At 37.7% G+C, this 15,843-nt stretch overlaps 1 protein-coding gene across 1 annotated transcript in view; it reads left to right on the plus strand.

Moving 5' to 3' along the window:
• The window catches only part of DNAH11 (dynein axonemal heavy chain 11), an 88,983-nt gene that overhangs the window by 38,563 nt on the left and 34,577 nt on the right, over positions 1 to 15,843 (plus strand). Inside the window, 7 exon segments of the mRNA XM_027877954.1 lie at positions 1,860 to 1,966; positions 1,969 to 2,015; positions 3,567 to 3,690; positions 4,504 to 4,589; positions 4,591 to 4,627; positions 11,438 to 11,457; positions 11,955 to 12,116. Of these exon segments, the coding sequence (XP_027733755.1) occupies positions 1,860 to 1,966; positions 1,969 to 2,015; positions 3,567 to 3,690; positions 4,504 to 4,589; positions 4,591 to 4,627; positions 11,438 to 11,457; positions 11,955 to 12,116 (583 nt within the window).

Consider the following 15,843-nt stretch of genomic DNA (forward strand, 5'->3'; position numbering starts at 1 on the left):
GAAATCTGATTAACTGCATTTGCTTTGTTTTTCTGCATGGAAGAAAACCAGCCAGTTTTCAGAAGATGAAGTGGAGATTTTACTGAATAAGTGAGGCACAGAGTTCATTGTTGCTCCTTGTCATTATTTGTAGTCTTTCTTGAGCATATGCAGTCATTCTAGTCATGCGTAATATCAGTGATTTCCAGAAAGAGACAGAGGCCCATGCTGGCAGAGATTAGTATCATTAAAGCAGTTTCTATTATTTGCAGTGTCAAATGGTTTAACACACAAACTTTTCTTCTCATTGAGCTGGACTAGGATTTCAGTGTCATCGTTTTTCACTTTGCACGTAATCAGGCAGGAGCTATGTAAGAGAAGACACTCTTCACTAAGCAGTCTATTGTAGAGGATTAAAGAAATGCTTAAATTACAAAGATAATCATATGGATCTTTCATAGGGACTGTAGATTTTGTTAGGCTGATTTAGAGGTTGATGTGATAATCATTAGAATTGCAGACAGAAGCCTTCTCAGGTATCACTAGTTTTGCTTGAAAATGGTGGTAAGCCATTATCTTCTCTCTGAAGCCTAGTGACCGAGAGTAGTACCTCAGTTCACTGAATGAAGTGGCAGGGCGTCTTAGCCTTGCAATTTGGCAGTCCTACAAAAGTGATTGTGAAATTAAATCCTGTAACTTTTTTCTACACCTTTTATGGGGCTTTTTTTTATGGATCCATTGTGAAATCATGAATAAGGCTGACAAAGTTCTACAGTAAAGTCAAAGAGAATTGGCTTCCAGTAATGTTTTGGTTGAAAGCGTTTCTACCTCTTTATTAGATGCAACCAGATTAGACACATTATCCCTTTATTTAAGAAGGCTCTTATCAATGTATATTCAAGGGTTACTTATTTCAGTGTCATGAGACACAGAGAATGAAGGGGATGCTTTTTGGTTTGTTTTATTTATACATGGGAAAAAAATTAAGCGTAAGGTCCAACTTGCTGCCTCTAAGCTCTAATCTACTGAGTTAGACTTTCATCCCTTAGAATTCACGTCTGATTTAAAAAAAATAAAAATTTGTAAATATTTTTAGGTGCTTTTTTGAATTGCTACAATATCAATTTCAAGAGAATTCTTTTAATATCTAAAACATAGTTTTTTGGGGGAAGAATTACTTCAATACACATATTTCAAAATTTTAGCAATTAAATCTTATCTGATATGGGAGAAAGTTCTTATCTTACCTTATTCATCCCGTAGTATCCCATGATCAGCAAAGAAAAACATGCTTTAAGTAGTCTGGGCTAGATATTTCAAGAGTAAATTGAAGTTTGATGCAAATTTTTCATTAAGTCATTTCTTGTCCTTCAACCTTTGTGGTGCAAACTGCCAGACATGAAATTCTCATGTGCTTCTAGGGTCCAGTAAACCCCCCTTCAAATTAACTAGATCTCTGTTCTGAATCCAGTCAGGGTCCATCAGGATCTTGGGGTGATGCTTTGGAGTGACTCAGTGTAAAGAACAAGCAATCAGACAGGTCTGGTCACTGTAGAGGTTAGTGTAGACCTTCAATATTTGACAAAGGAAAAAAACTTTTCTTTCCACTTACTAAAATATCGGAAATAAATAAAATGCTGACGTGAAGGTAATGTACCTTAAAGTGTCAGGAGAACATTACCTCAAAAATAGACAAAAAAAAAAAAAAAAAAAAAAAAAAAAAAAAAAAAAAAAAAAAAAAAAAAAAAAAAAAAAAAAAAAAAAAAAAAAAAAAAAGGAAAAAAAGAAAAAAGCGAGTGTAGTGCAATAAAAAGAAACTTAGAAACTTGACTAAGGAGATAGTTGAACTCTATGTTACTTTATTGGTGTTCTGTCATCAGGTGCTGAATCACTTATTTCCTAGAATTCCCTAAGGCTTTTGCATTTCTGATTGGAGTAGGTGGTAAACTGAGCTTGTCAAGGCTGGCAGCATACATCTGCTCCCTGGAGTTTTCCCAATCACACAGAAGAAAGTTTATGGGATACAGGACCTCAGGGTAAGCTGATAGGTACTATTTGAATTTGTTGAGTTCACTGTTTCAAGAATGTGTTTTGTTGTTGCACAGGCTTGATAAAATCACAGGCAAGACAGTAGAATTTGCAGTAACAACCCCTGTGGTTTCCAGCTGGACCTCTTTTTTTCTTTGTTTTTGAAAAAATGGGTGGGCAGAATGTATTTTAGCGTCTGTTTAAATGTTTCACAGAATTTTGGTAGTTTCTCCATGTTTTCCAAGGCAGCTACTTCAGAGGTTACAAAGATGTGGTTGGAGTTCTGATAGTTAGCAGTTTGTTACAAATTTTTGCAAATCATTGAACAGGTATTGATTTAAGGGTACAAAACTAAATTGGGTGAACATAAGAAGAAATTTTCTCCTTGTCACATGTTGTCATTTAGTCAACTTAAACTGTCCCTATGCAAAGGCAAGGAATATAGTTCAGTGAAGTGCTCTTATCAGGCTCACTGTCTGTCTGTGCCCTATCTGTGTGAGCCCACAGTGAAGGAAGGAACATTTTCTTCCTCTTCACTCCATGTGGACAACAAAAATAGTTCTGTATCTCACACATGGCCAAGTAGCGATCCCATTATGGCCAGATTTGGTGGATAGCTGTCCCCAAAAAGCCCTTTTGTTAGCCTTGGACCATGGCCAAACCCCCACAGTGTGTGTAGACTAAGGTTTTTTAAGCCTTTGGCTTTTGGAGGGAGGTACATGCTGTTATGCTTTGAAAAATGCTGTATGCTTTTCAGTGTCCTCATGATGTCTAACTTCTTGTGCCCTCCTTCCCTCATCAGATGAGATGCAGTGTAGGATGTGAGCTTAAGTGGTCATTTCCCCCATGCTGTTTCCAAGGAGGGAGACTTCTAAGCCTCTGTTAACAAGCCTGAGGATTTGCTTTGCTAGGTTGTGTGGCAGCTTGTTCATAGCAGCCAGCACTGACCTTATCCTGTATTTCAAACGTAACTGCACTCAAACACAACTCATGTGGGTTGTTTTCTTTCTGAAAACCCAAGCCAAAAAGCATTCCATATTTGTACCACTATTAGCACAATGGTCCCAGCCATGTTTTCGTCTTGACCATAGCCAAAGTAACAGTGCACCAGAGCACAACTCAGTTTTGTTGGTTTGGGGTTTTTTTCACATGAGAAAGCCTTCCTAAATAAATTCGCTAAAGAAAAAAACAAGTCTTTCAGAAACAACAGAATTTAAAATGGATCTGACTCTTCAATGCAGTTCCCAGACATTGTTGGTATAGTTGTGGCTGTTCTTGATGGGGACTTTCATGGCTGCAATATCACTTTCTGGTACACTCATGAGAGGATTTCTTTAATCTAGCCACTAGGTCAAATCAAAATGTCCGTGTTTGATATGGAAGAAAAACTGCAAACTGCATTTCCCTTTGGATGTTACGTGGCAAGTTAGCGATATGTAAATAAAGTGAAAAAAGTAAAGAGAGGTCAGCAATGTGCTGCCATCTGCTAACATACATTTCACACTTTTCCTGTATCAACATTTTAACAGATTATGAGTGATTGCCTCCCTTCCTTACAGGTAGATCTTGCCAGTTTGTACATCAAGACTGGGGCCAAGAACATGCCAACAGTGTTTTTGCTGACAGATGCCCAAGTTCCAGATGAACGCTTTTTTGTGCTGATTAATGACTTGTTGGCATCAGGTGATTAAACCAACACATTTCTTGAAAGATCTTTTCCAATGACAAATGATCTGTGTTTTCATTGAACTTTGAAGAGATTATTTCTCTCTCAGGTATTTATAGGGAGAGCTTTTAGAGAGACCAACTCAACCAATGCAACTTGAGCATTGAGTCTAACTTGCTTACAAAGGAATTGCCCACTGAGAAGACAAATTGCTGGGGCTAATCATGCCTAAGTGCATTGATTTGGGGGGAAATGGAAACCTCTCTTTGACTTAATGCTATGTTTGCTTTGGTATGATTTCACTAATTTTAAGCACTGTCTTCATGATTGCACAAGTGTAACATGTAGCAAAGCAGTTTCACCCATGTTTTGAAGATTAGAGAATTGGATACTGAATGTGGGGATCTGGGGATAGGATGGAAGAAAAAATGAAAATAATATTCAGCACAGTTGGAGTGCATCTTGAAAGATTTTGTAAAAAGTTACTATTTACGTTTGGAACCAGATTTATAAACAATTCACTGACAACCTGAAAAAAAAAAGGAACTGCTGTTCTGAAGCACATATAATTTATGAGTTAACTTCCTATCAGGGAAAAAGCTTTTGCCATTTCAAAAAAATGTCATTTGCTTTCCCTTAAAGAAATAGAAAAAGGGTTTTTTTAGGCAAAAAAGCATAGGGAACAGGAGAAGACTCTTTTGTGACTGGATTTTTCTGGGATCAACATAGCTCTAGTTATATGCTTAAATCCCACTGGGCTAAATACTGTGTACATTATTTGTCATATGTTTTATAAGGCTTCTCTTACCTACTCCTTTATCTTTTCACAGGAAAGGTTCCAGACCTGTTCAGTGATGAAGACTTGAAGGTCATAGTTGCAGAGGCTAGAAAAAAAGTCTGAGTCCTGGGCCTGATGGGACATCAGAGAGCACTGCTGGAGGTTTGTCTTGAGTAGTGGCTGCAGTTGAAAGTAAGGCATATTGCAGAGGCAAGAAACAATGATGAGCTGATCAAAATAGCAACATACTTCAGTTATCTCATAACCCAGCATATGGTGGCATACTTCTCTTGAAAGCTTGCTCACTGAGGTGTAGCACTGAGTTTGCCTCTCTCATGTTACCCCTGTAATTTGCCTCCCTATGAGTTTTACTCCTAGATCTGGCCATTGACATCCTGCTGTTCATAGGAAAGTCACATAGCTGCTCTGTGTCTTAGTTTCATGGTCTTATGTCTTGAACATAATGATGCACTTCAGAGAGAAGTGAGGTGCTGATGAGGAGTTAGTGGTGCTGTTAATGCAATTGTAAGTATGTTCCCTAATTACACATGCAGTAATTCTGTATGTGTACTCAACTCTAAAATATTTGAACAAATAATTGAAATTTCACAGAAAATGTTAATTCATTCTACTTTTCCTACACCATTTAAAACTGGAAAAAAAATATCCATGTAGCTTTTAAACCTGTAGTTTTCAGGTTTAAAACTGTTTAGTGATACACATTAATATGATACTACAATTGCAACAAGTGCCTTTCCTAAACTCTGTTTAAGAGACAATGTTGTTGAGGCAGACTGTGGGTTTCTCCTGAAAGCACAAGCGGGGAAAACTGGGTTTGGAGTGGCATCTTTAGGAACTTTCAGTTTATGTAGTCTTCAGTTTCACACATCATCTGAAACATCCGTGTAGCTTACAAGAAAATGAGAAGTCTGAAAACCATTAACCCTCTAAAAAGGGAATGTTTAGAAAGGGATATATGCCTTGTACTTTGTGCATTAAAATGATTTGTTTGATTTGGATGAGAAGAGCCTTCCCATAGCAGATTATTCTACAGTGGTCTTCAGTGCAGGCTTTTTTCTTCATTTTCTGAAATGTTTAACCACCACAGATCTAAAGGCCATTCCGATTTGATTATGAGGTTTTTATCAATTTCTTACACTTTGATTATGAATTTTATATTGAGTTCTTATACTTTATAACAAACCACTTTCCCTCCCCCCCCAACTATTCTTTTTCCAATTCTGCTTTAGTTTTGCTGATATTCTCTCCTATCTCTAACTCTGCTGCCATTACTTCTGTCCCTCCACAAATTTTTTCTGCAGCTTAAAGGTTGGTGGAGACCTGTATGGAATTTAGTGTAACATATTCTATATTGTTTTCACTTTTACAGACTTAAATAACATGGTCAATAGTGGTGCTTACCTTCTGCATATCTCTTTCTCACAGTGCTATTTGCCTCTGTTTCATGACTATTCTGTTTGTGCATGTTTTTTTTAAGAAAGGACAGGGGGAAAATTATTTCTAATATCTTTCTCAATTTTCTCTTTTCACATTTTTTCCCTTTTTGTTTTCCTTGTTTCTACAGTAATTTCTTAATTTATTTTCTTTTTTGTTTTTCATTTTAAGGGCTTTTTGAAAGGCAGCTTTCAAATGCCTTTTACCTTGCAACCATTTCACCAGTCACCCACTGTGCAAATTAACTCTACTGGAGGCAAGAACAGAAGATATCTATTCATGTTGCACAGAAGCAGAGGCATTATAGTAGTAAAGGAGATATAAATTTTATGAGTTAACACACTGGCTAATATCTATATGAACTTCTAGTTAGTGCTGGGTGACCTATCACCTCCTCCTTTCCCTATATTAAGAATAAAAGACTAATATAATGTGAAAGAGAACAGAAGGGACAGTTTTGACTGTTTTATAATGTTAAAGCACAGTTAAGTGATATAGTCTCATTTTCCAATTGTATTTTAGAAAAATACACAATTCCTACATGAAGCCACATTTCCCTTGTACCCACATATAATCTTAAATTCTGCAGTTCTGTTTATGGTGAGGAATCTGTCGCTCAGGAACCAAAACTACCCAGTGCTATTCCTTGAATCACCATAGCTCTTTGGGTTTGTGTTGATTTTGTTTTGACTGTTTTCAATCTGGACCTTGCAATCCATTCTGCTGTTAATGTAACGAGAACGTATCATGTACGTAGGTGCAAATTTAAATTGAAAATATGTCAGGTGAAGACAGCAGATTGCACTTCTATAAAATATAGGTCCACAGCTGAAGGGTATGTGAGGACATACATGCACCTGAGAATTTCAAAAACTTTCATGATGAATCATGAAACAAATGATAAAGGGAGAATGCTGCTCCAGCAAATAAATTTGATGGTCAAACACTGCAAAAGTTAATGTGCTGACAGTGCTAAGGCACACATAAGATAAGAAGTTTCTAAGGCTCAGTGATTTACTGGAGCTCCAGAAGTTTTTCAATGTCTCAAACTCTGTGCAGTAATCAGTCTTAAATACTCTGCACATTACCAAAATTTCTTGGAAAACTAAGGGCCAGAAGAAGCAATTATTTCTTGAAAGCATGGATATGAGATCAGTCAGTCATGCTGTCTCTTTAGATCCATATGATTTTATTTCATTCTTTTGGTCATGGTAACCCTTCACCTTTTCCCCAAAAATGTGAACATCATGCTAAATGCCTTGCAGCCCTCATGCCCTACATAAACATGTTCTCAAGTATGCTCTTTCCAGTAAGCATACTCTTTGCATCACTTCATATTTGTATGTTTTTAAAGTTCTCATCTCAGTTTCCTCAGTGCTCCTAACCATTACTATATATTCTAAAGCCAGACATGGGGGTTTTTTAAACTGAATCTCTATTATTCAGTCTGAATGTAGACAGTTTTCTTCATGAGCTGTGGGTCTACTACAAATACTGTAGTATTTGTAGTAGACAATTGAACAATTGTCTTCATTGCGTATTTTCCTCGTGTTTCAAAGTTTACAGTCCCTCAGTGACTGTTGTGAAGTCCCAGCATTAAGAATTAAAGTTACTAGTTTCAGGGGAAGGCCATTTCTCCAATTTCTTTCCAACTTGGCATGACTGCTTTAGTCGTCACATTCTTATAATAGTCTCCTCCTTCCATAGTCCTGTCAGGATTTAGCTGGCTCCCCATTTTCTATGGCATTTAGCAGTACAGTAGTTTAATGCTTTAGTCCAAATTAATGTCAAATTATAGGCAGAGTGGGTGTCCTGCATTGCCACAGGCAATCTTGTCCATATTTTTACTATTATTTTTCTTTTAAATTATTGTCTTTCATTCCAAATCCTCTTTTATTAGGACACATTAGCCTTTTCCTTGCGGTCTGTTTCACCACTGACAGAACATCTATTTTTATCTGTGAATCTGAGAGGAACTTGTGAAGGCCCATCAGAGCTCAGCTTTTGGCCAGCTCTCGTTGTTTTTTCCTTTGGGGGCATAAATACACATATCTATCAGCTTGACTGCTTTAATCCCAGACAAAAAGAACTATATTTTTTAGGGTTTCTGATTCTATGTTAAACTGATAGTGACCCCAGGTTGTGTCTTGTTTTTTTTTTTTTTTTGGGGGGGGGGGGTCGTTTGGGGGGTTTCTGTTTGGTTTTGTGTGTGTGTGTGTGTTTTGGTTTTGTTTTGGTTGGTTTTTTTTTTTTTTTCAGTTTGTTTGATTCAGTGGGGAATAAGTATCAAGGATTTCTAAGTTCTGCAGCATATAAAACATCTGTTTCTGCAGTTGGCAGGCTCTTACAGTAAGAGTTCCTGTTTCTCTATGAAAACCTCCAGGCTTTTCTATTTGGATGTCAGCCATCTCTTCTTGAGTACTCAGAGAGCTGACTTCTAAGGATATGTCTGTATTAGTAAATTTATGAAGGGCATTTTGTGGTCCTGAGGACTAGTAGCATGACATGACTGGCATCCATATGGCTTAGCTTTCCCCATGCTGGGCTTGCAAAGTGATGGTAGTGGCACAGAGCTGTCAGGACATATTCCTGGTCTGTACAGCTCCTCACTGCTGATGCAGCACTGCTTAGTTTCATATGGGAAAACCATGCAGGTGGGTGCACTAACACTTAAATAGGATGGGCCCCATCAGAGCAGTGGTCAGGCATGTGCCAAGGTGCTCTTTAGTTGTCTGTCTTTCGCTGTTTGAAGCATTTGATGAGCCTAGAGACCTTGCATATCTCAGATAAACAGGAGGAGGTTGAGCCAAAAAAAATAGTGTAAGAGACGCATCTGCAGTGCGAGTGACATGTGAGTGCGAAGCTCAAATAGGACACTTGAGAAAATAGGGGGGTTGTGTTCTTAGGAGTAAATGCTACGTGGAAGTTGATATTGATTTCACATTATAACAATTCTTTCTTCCACAATGATTGTCTTCATTATTCAGTTATGCAAATTTAAATTTAAAAAATGTCAGATGAATGATTCTTGCATAGTCCCTCTCAATCCGCATTTCTTTCAAAGAAAATGATGGGTATATCTTGGAAAGCGTCCTAAATTTTTCCATTACTATATGAAATACCTTCTCTGTGGTATTTATATCCCAGTTTTCTTGCAAAGCACTCTCCATTTCTTACAAAGAGAATTTCCTATAAATGTTTTTTTTTTCTCTGTCAAATTAAACAGTAATGGATGGCCTGGACAGAAGATAAATGTTTTTAAAGTAAGGCCTTCTTGCTTAGGCAGAAATTGTTCAAAATGTAGTTGGTAGTAATTACTCAAATTTTGTTACAGCTCACTTGCCATCAGACCACACAGAATCTTCATTATTCTGTGTGCAAAGCAAGCAGTGCACAAGGTCCTTTATAGTACAGGGAACTCACTGGGGGGAATGCAAACGAACCCCAAAAACATGCCATATCAAATCTATGTCTGATGTGAATTTACCAAGCTTCACTAAAGCTAAAGGAGAAAGAAAAGCTATGCTGTGGTGAGGTTAGTCTTTTTACGACTAACTTTTGAAGTGCATTTTTTACCCTTTTTTTTCTGTTGTCCACAAAAAACTAATTAACAAAGAGATAGTTATCTAATCAGGGTATTACATTATATCTAGACCTGTGCTGGAATTTCCTGCCTAACAATACCGTATAGTAAAAATCTCTCAGTTGTAAATTGGTGTTTTCGGGAAAAGTAATGGAAATTATAAATTGTGTGTTTCAGTTTGAGCTCTAGGACCAACTATTCCAAGAAGTAAATTTCCACATATGAGCAATGTGAGGAGTGTAGGAGGGTGTAGAAGGTGAAAATTCAAGCAAGACTGTGTATGGTTTCACCTTTGGAGGTGTGATAGATTCAGTTTGGCACCACTGCTATAGCAAGGGCACTTGTAGGAAGCATGTCAAAGCAGAGACAGATATCTCCAGGCTCTCCATGACTGCTGCTACCAGAGCAGAGAGGATGTGCAGATCTTAGAAAGTGGCTACTAGTGGAATAGAAGAAGAAAAAATTAGGTGCCCTAGGCTTCAACATTGCTTACCATGCATCTTGGTGTTACAACTGAACATAGATTTTCTTTCAGAAAATGAGGTGACATGAGGGAGAAACGGTGTCTAACTAAAGCATACATGGTGTAACCAAGAAACAAATTCAGGGAAGTGTTCAAGGTTTTTGAGAATCGTGAAACAAACTTAGCAGATTCTTCCTGTACATTTCTTCTTTTTCTCCGATTCGGAGTTTTGGGGTAGATAACATTTATTCTAGTATCTTTTTGACTCTTTCTTCTGTATTAGCCCTTCTTTCTCATCAGCCTGATAAAATTTTGCAGTAAATTCCAAGATCTTTCTGTATTTTTATACAGTTTTAGTGTAATTTTCACCACTTGGCTAGAATTCTATGTGGCTATTTCTGCCATTTGCCTCTTCATGCTGAACATATTCAAAGTAGGTGATGTTTTCTTCTGTACCTTAAACCAACTTGCTGATTAGCCTGTCTTTGTAACATACCTGAACAACCTCGACTCCAGTGTGTTTTTGCATGGGTGTCTACATTTCTGCCTAAATTCTTGGCTATGGAGGAGAAAGGACAAACAAACCCTATGGTTCAGCATAAAATCCAAGCTTTACAATATTATAAATGTCCCAGCAAATGTTTTTTCTTCAAGGGATATTTCTGAATAATGGTAAAGATTTTCTTGGTTTGACTTTGTTCTGCAATCTAGCTTGTTTGCATAAATTCCTGTCCTGTGTTTTCCACTGCAGAGATGTATTTTTAGAAACTGTGAGATAGTGGCAGTTCTTTTACATTTTCCATGTAATCTTTCCAGATACCATTGAACCTTTTTACTATCTATTCATCACTTTACTCTCTGACTGCTTTAAAACTCAGTGAAATATTGTCCCAGGTCAACCTCTTCCTTTCTTCACTCCTTTTTTGATTCTTTTCTTTCAGCATTCTGTTCTTCTTCCCTTTCTATCCAGTTTTCTCTTAATAAACTTGTCACTTCTCTGACATGCCTGACTGGGCTCTATCTGGGCTCTTGTGGCTGTTGGACAAGTTATAAACTCCTCTGAAACCACTTGGATGTTTTCTACTGGAATTAACAATGTCAGTGTCATATGGTTTGAGATGCCCTGTACAATAAAAATAGCTCCTTTGCTAAGAAGTGTGTAAGAGAAACTTCAGTCCTATTTTAACAGCTTGATGTTTGTAATTTTACCAGTGAATGAAGAGCAAATTCAATGAGCAAAGCATTTGCTAACTGTAGTAAGTAGGTCCACAGGTATGACTGAGGACTACAATAACCCTTCCTTCCCAGATGTGAGTTGCTTTGGGTAGGCTTGATGTTATCAAAAGCCAATCACAGTTTTATTTTCCTTTGAATATTTTAGCCTACCCTTTTTGGACTTTTCTTTCCACGTTTGTAAAGGCTTATCCCTAAAAATTCCCATGCAAACTAAAATCCAGATCTCCTTTTCTTCCTGCTTTTTTAGAGGGGTTGCACTGTGTATTAAAGTGTAAGGAAGAGGCTCAGATAGATTTAGAAACTCAAGAAGTGGGTTTCTATAAGCATGACCAGCTGAAAGTGCACCTTCTGGCTGTCTGCATGCCAGCCATCCTTCTGCCTGCATTATCATCTATAGCTATAATATATGATTATATATACAATATATTATTATTATATATTATATATAATATATATAATCATATATATATTGTATATATACTATATATATTATACAATATATATATTATTATATATACAATATATAATATATGAATAACGGATGCCAGCATAGATAGAGGGAAAGGAAAATGCAAGTATGCTATGTTTGTACAATGGAAAAGGAGCAAAACCTATTTGCCAAGGTCACTGACGAGGTTTATTAGCTCCAAATTTGGTTTGGAGCCTTAGCTGTTTACTGGCTGTTGCTGGCCCATGGTTAATTGTATACCTCTCTTTGATGGTCTGTGATTCTTTTCTCTCCCTTTTCCCTCCCTCCTCTCCACAGATTGTTCTGTGTTTCTTTCCAGCCAGTGCCGCCCTATGAGCATGAGCTCGGAAGTTCCCAGCCATGGTTAAGCGCCCTGCTATTGACTGGTTTCGTGAGTGGCCACGGGAGGCCCTTTGCTCTGGCAGCAGGAGGTTCATTGAGGAAGCTGAGGGGGTCGAGGTACAGAGTTTCAAGCTCATCAGTTTTCTAAGAAAGCAACGGAGATCATTGAAAGATCAATAACTGAATAAGCTGGAAGAAAAAAACAGTGCTCTTTTTACCCCTTCTTGCATACTTATTGCCTTTGGTGTTGTTCAAGCTCACTCCTGCTAAAAGCTGAATTTTTATGGCATGTCACTGCCTGCTTCCTTCAGCAGAGTTTAGAGAGCGTCTGGCACAGGCAGAGAAGTGAGGGAAAAAGAGGCATTTAATTCATCTCTGCAGAATCCTTCAATTCTAGGCAATTTAGCATCTTATAGATACAGAGTTTATTTAACCCGTTCCAATGGAGTTGAATATATTCATTAGTGCTGTATCAAGTGAGGCTGAAATACTGCAGTGCACAGTCCAGGGGAACTAAAGAAGAGTTTTTCCTCTGTTCAGCCATTAGAGAGGTGAAAATTTCCCCTGTATGTCATGACATGGCACGACATGGCAAATGCCTTTAGAGTTTTAATATCTAGACAATTATTCTCCCTTTGTTCCTGATTGATGTGTTCCTGATAGAGTGTGACTTGTTTGCTTTCAGAAAAAGGAAACAAAATCCCATATTTGTTAGTGAATTTCCTTATGGGGAAAAGGAATATACTCGTATTATTCTAAGAATTTTACCAGGCTGCCTCTGTTGTCCCTTCCAGGGTGGGACAACACTGTCATGCTGGCAGTGAGACTCGTGGAGTCATTCACATAGATCTAGAAAAGATTTAATTTCCTTCAGTGACTGCAATTGCAGTAGTTTCATTGTTATATTTGGGACTGTTTATAAGGGATTTTTAATCACAGTAGGCCAAGGATTTCAGGAATGCCCAAGGAAGAGCTGTCTGTTTTTAGTCAAGGGTGACACGATGCAAATCTCTGCATTTACAGCATTTGTTCTCCATTTAGACCCATATAAAATGCTTGGAGACGTCGTGAAATTGAGACGGAAAGGGGAAGGGATGTCTGAGGCTGCTTCCAGGGAACCCCCGGGCGTTTCCCCTCCCCGGGGCCGTATGGGGAGCTGGGCTGTGGAACCCGATCCAGGTTTCCTGGCTGCCGGCCCTGCAGCGCTCCGGCGGCACACGGATGCCTCCTGTAGGACTGCGGGGGAGAGAGAGATGTTTGCAAATAAGCCAGACATTTGTATGTTCCATCAGCTCCTTCTGCTTTATTTTGACATAGACTTATAGTGTCATCAGGGTAGTTATTTGTTGTCTGGTGAGCTGGAAGGGGGGAGGGGGTGTTAATTGCATTAATTTTTAATGTGATAACAACTTCTTATTTGAAGGAAATGGATAGTATTTCATGGAGAAAAGAAGATAGAATTTATTTTGGCTTAAATATATTGCTTTTTCAGATCCTTTACTGAGAGGACTATATTTTTCTTCTGTGATAATACATCTGGTCATAAGAATTCCGTCTTTTAATATTATTACATGTAAATATATCATTATCGTATATCCTATATAACAATTAATTCATAATATAGTATATTTAGTATATAATGTATTGTTAAACAGAGTTTTTATTTTTAAACTTTTTATAAAATAATTAGGCACTGTGTTCCTCTATAATTCATTTTTTTAGATACTAAGGAAATATTTCACTAACCTTAGCAACTGTTGATGTGTTTCTTTTTTAACACCGGTGTTAATTGCTCCTGGTAAATATCTTTCCTGTTTGATTCCCAGCAGGTGACATAAATGTCACATAACAAAATAACGTGACACTTTATTGAAAGCGAGTTAAGGTTTCTGTGCCATCAATATGCGTAAAGCAGTACAGGGTGCCTGAATCCTGTCTGCATGTACAGCCTGTGAGAAGACCAACAGACAAGACAGCAGAATTCAAAAAAATATTAGGATGAGGCAAGGGAAAGATTTGAAAGTGATGGGAAAAGGGAACTCAGAACAGAGGCATTGTAATAACAGAGAAACTATGACAATGTTACAGGGGAACTAAGTGAGAGACAAGAAAAAAAAGCAAAACTGAACCAGAACGGTAGGAGAGGTGTACAGCAGGGAGTCTAGGGAGGAGTAAAAGGAAGGTGAAAGGAGTAGGACCACAGAAAAACAGTTAGTAAAGAGAGGGGCAACTGGACAGTTGCAGAGCTGTATTAGAATATCAAAAGAATTAGAGAGGCTGGGTCGAAAAAGACCACTCTAAAGAAAAGGGAATCTTACCCGAAATCTGACATCCTCTCTCCATCAAAGATTTATGGGAGGTGGTCTCCTCTCCTTCTCGCTGGTACTGGTCTATTAATATCATTTTTTTCGATACTTCAGGAAAGCCTTTATTCTTAGTAAAATCTTGTTAGCTAGGGCTCACATGTGCCTGGGCTTCTGTAAAATACTGTATGATTGATCAGCAGGTGAGGTCTATTACTGACTATTTTGGCACAATTGGCTCTTAGCTCCTAATTGTCCTTTTCACAGTTTCAAAAAATAGAGCAATAGTAATTGATAGGGGACTTTGGGTTTATTGTTTAACAATATTACAGATTGTTTTGAATTAGGGTACCTTGAAATTAGGCTAATGATTTTTTTCCCTTAAGAGTCCATTACAAATACGATATCATATTTAAATTTCTTTGACAAAAACTGGGACATTTCTGGGTTTAAATGGTGAGGGAAAACCATAAAAAACTCACAGTGATTGTGGGAGTTGAGAAGGAAGTTTTTGGTTTTCAAGTTTTGGGGTTTTTTTCTCTATCTCTTTATCTTCAAACCTATTACTTTTCTGGAAGATACAGTTTATCCGGGAAAAGAAGTGGGGTAGATTGAGGTCAGCAGGGAGATGGTGAACTGCAGTGTCAGTATGCTCGATAAAGGGTATTTTGAACATCCCTTTTTCCCTGTGTGAAAGCATCTGAACAAGAAGAACAAGTGATCCTCCCTAATTATGGTGCCTATTGAAAATAGACATTGTGAGATCCTTTTCACCTGGAAGGACGTTGATCAATGTGTGGGTTAAGGAAAAGAAACAGTGAGTTCAGAGGTATTTGAAAGGAAATAGAGAGTATCAGAAATTTAATCAGTTCTGATGTCTTTGACTTCTTGGGAGAGAAGAGAGGAAAAGAGCCCTCTTCTGTTTCAGTACTCAAATTGCTGAACCTAATTTTAAAAGAGCACAAGAAAAGAACAGGGTGTAACAGTTTTGAAATCTAAGCTTAACAAATCTACAAAGATGCCTTTATACCTCATTTAATATAAAAAGTGATCTACAGTATTTTAAAATAATCTATATCCAAATTCAACAAGACAGGCAACCTCCCTTTCTTGCTTTCAGCTGGTTTCACATAGCAACACTGAGTCTAGAATAAAAGAATCAGAATTGTTTAATCCACCTCTTGAAAATAACAGCCATGCATATCTCCTCTGAGTATTTTATTGTTGCTGTGTTTTATGCTGCCTCTCTGCTGCTTAGCACCAAACAGCACACACTGTTGAGCATACCAAGGATAAATTAATTATGCTCTTAGTTTATCATATTCCAAAATACTTTACAGAATGTGGTGTGGCAAAGAAGCAGCCTAGAGTAATATTTTTGTTTTCTCCCCTTGCCTCAAACTCCCCCCTACCTGTCCACCCACTCCCCTTACCTTTTCTTCTGGCTTGGCTTTTTTTCTGTTTTGATAACTGCCCATGAGATGTGTTCATTTTCAGTGACATTGGTCTTTTTTGCTCTTTGCATGACATGTTTCAGCTAG

The sequence above is a fragment of the Empidonax traillii genome, unplaced genomic scaffold (assembly GCF_003031625.1).
Source record: "Empidonax traillii isolate 1590-97213 ecotype Southwest subspecies unplaced genomic scaffold, ASM303162v1 scaffold35:size4298261, whole genome shotgun sequence".
NCBI lineage: Eukaryota > Metazoa > Chordata > Aves > Passeriformes > Tyrannidae > Empidonax > Empidonax traillii.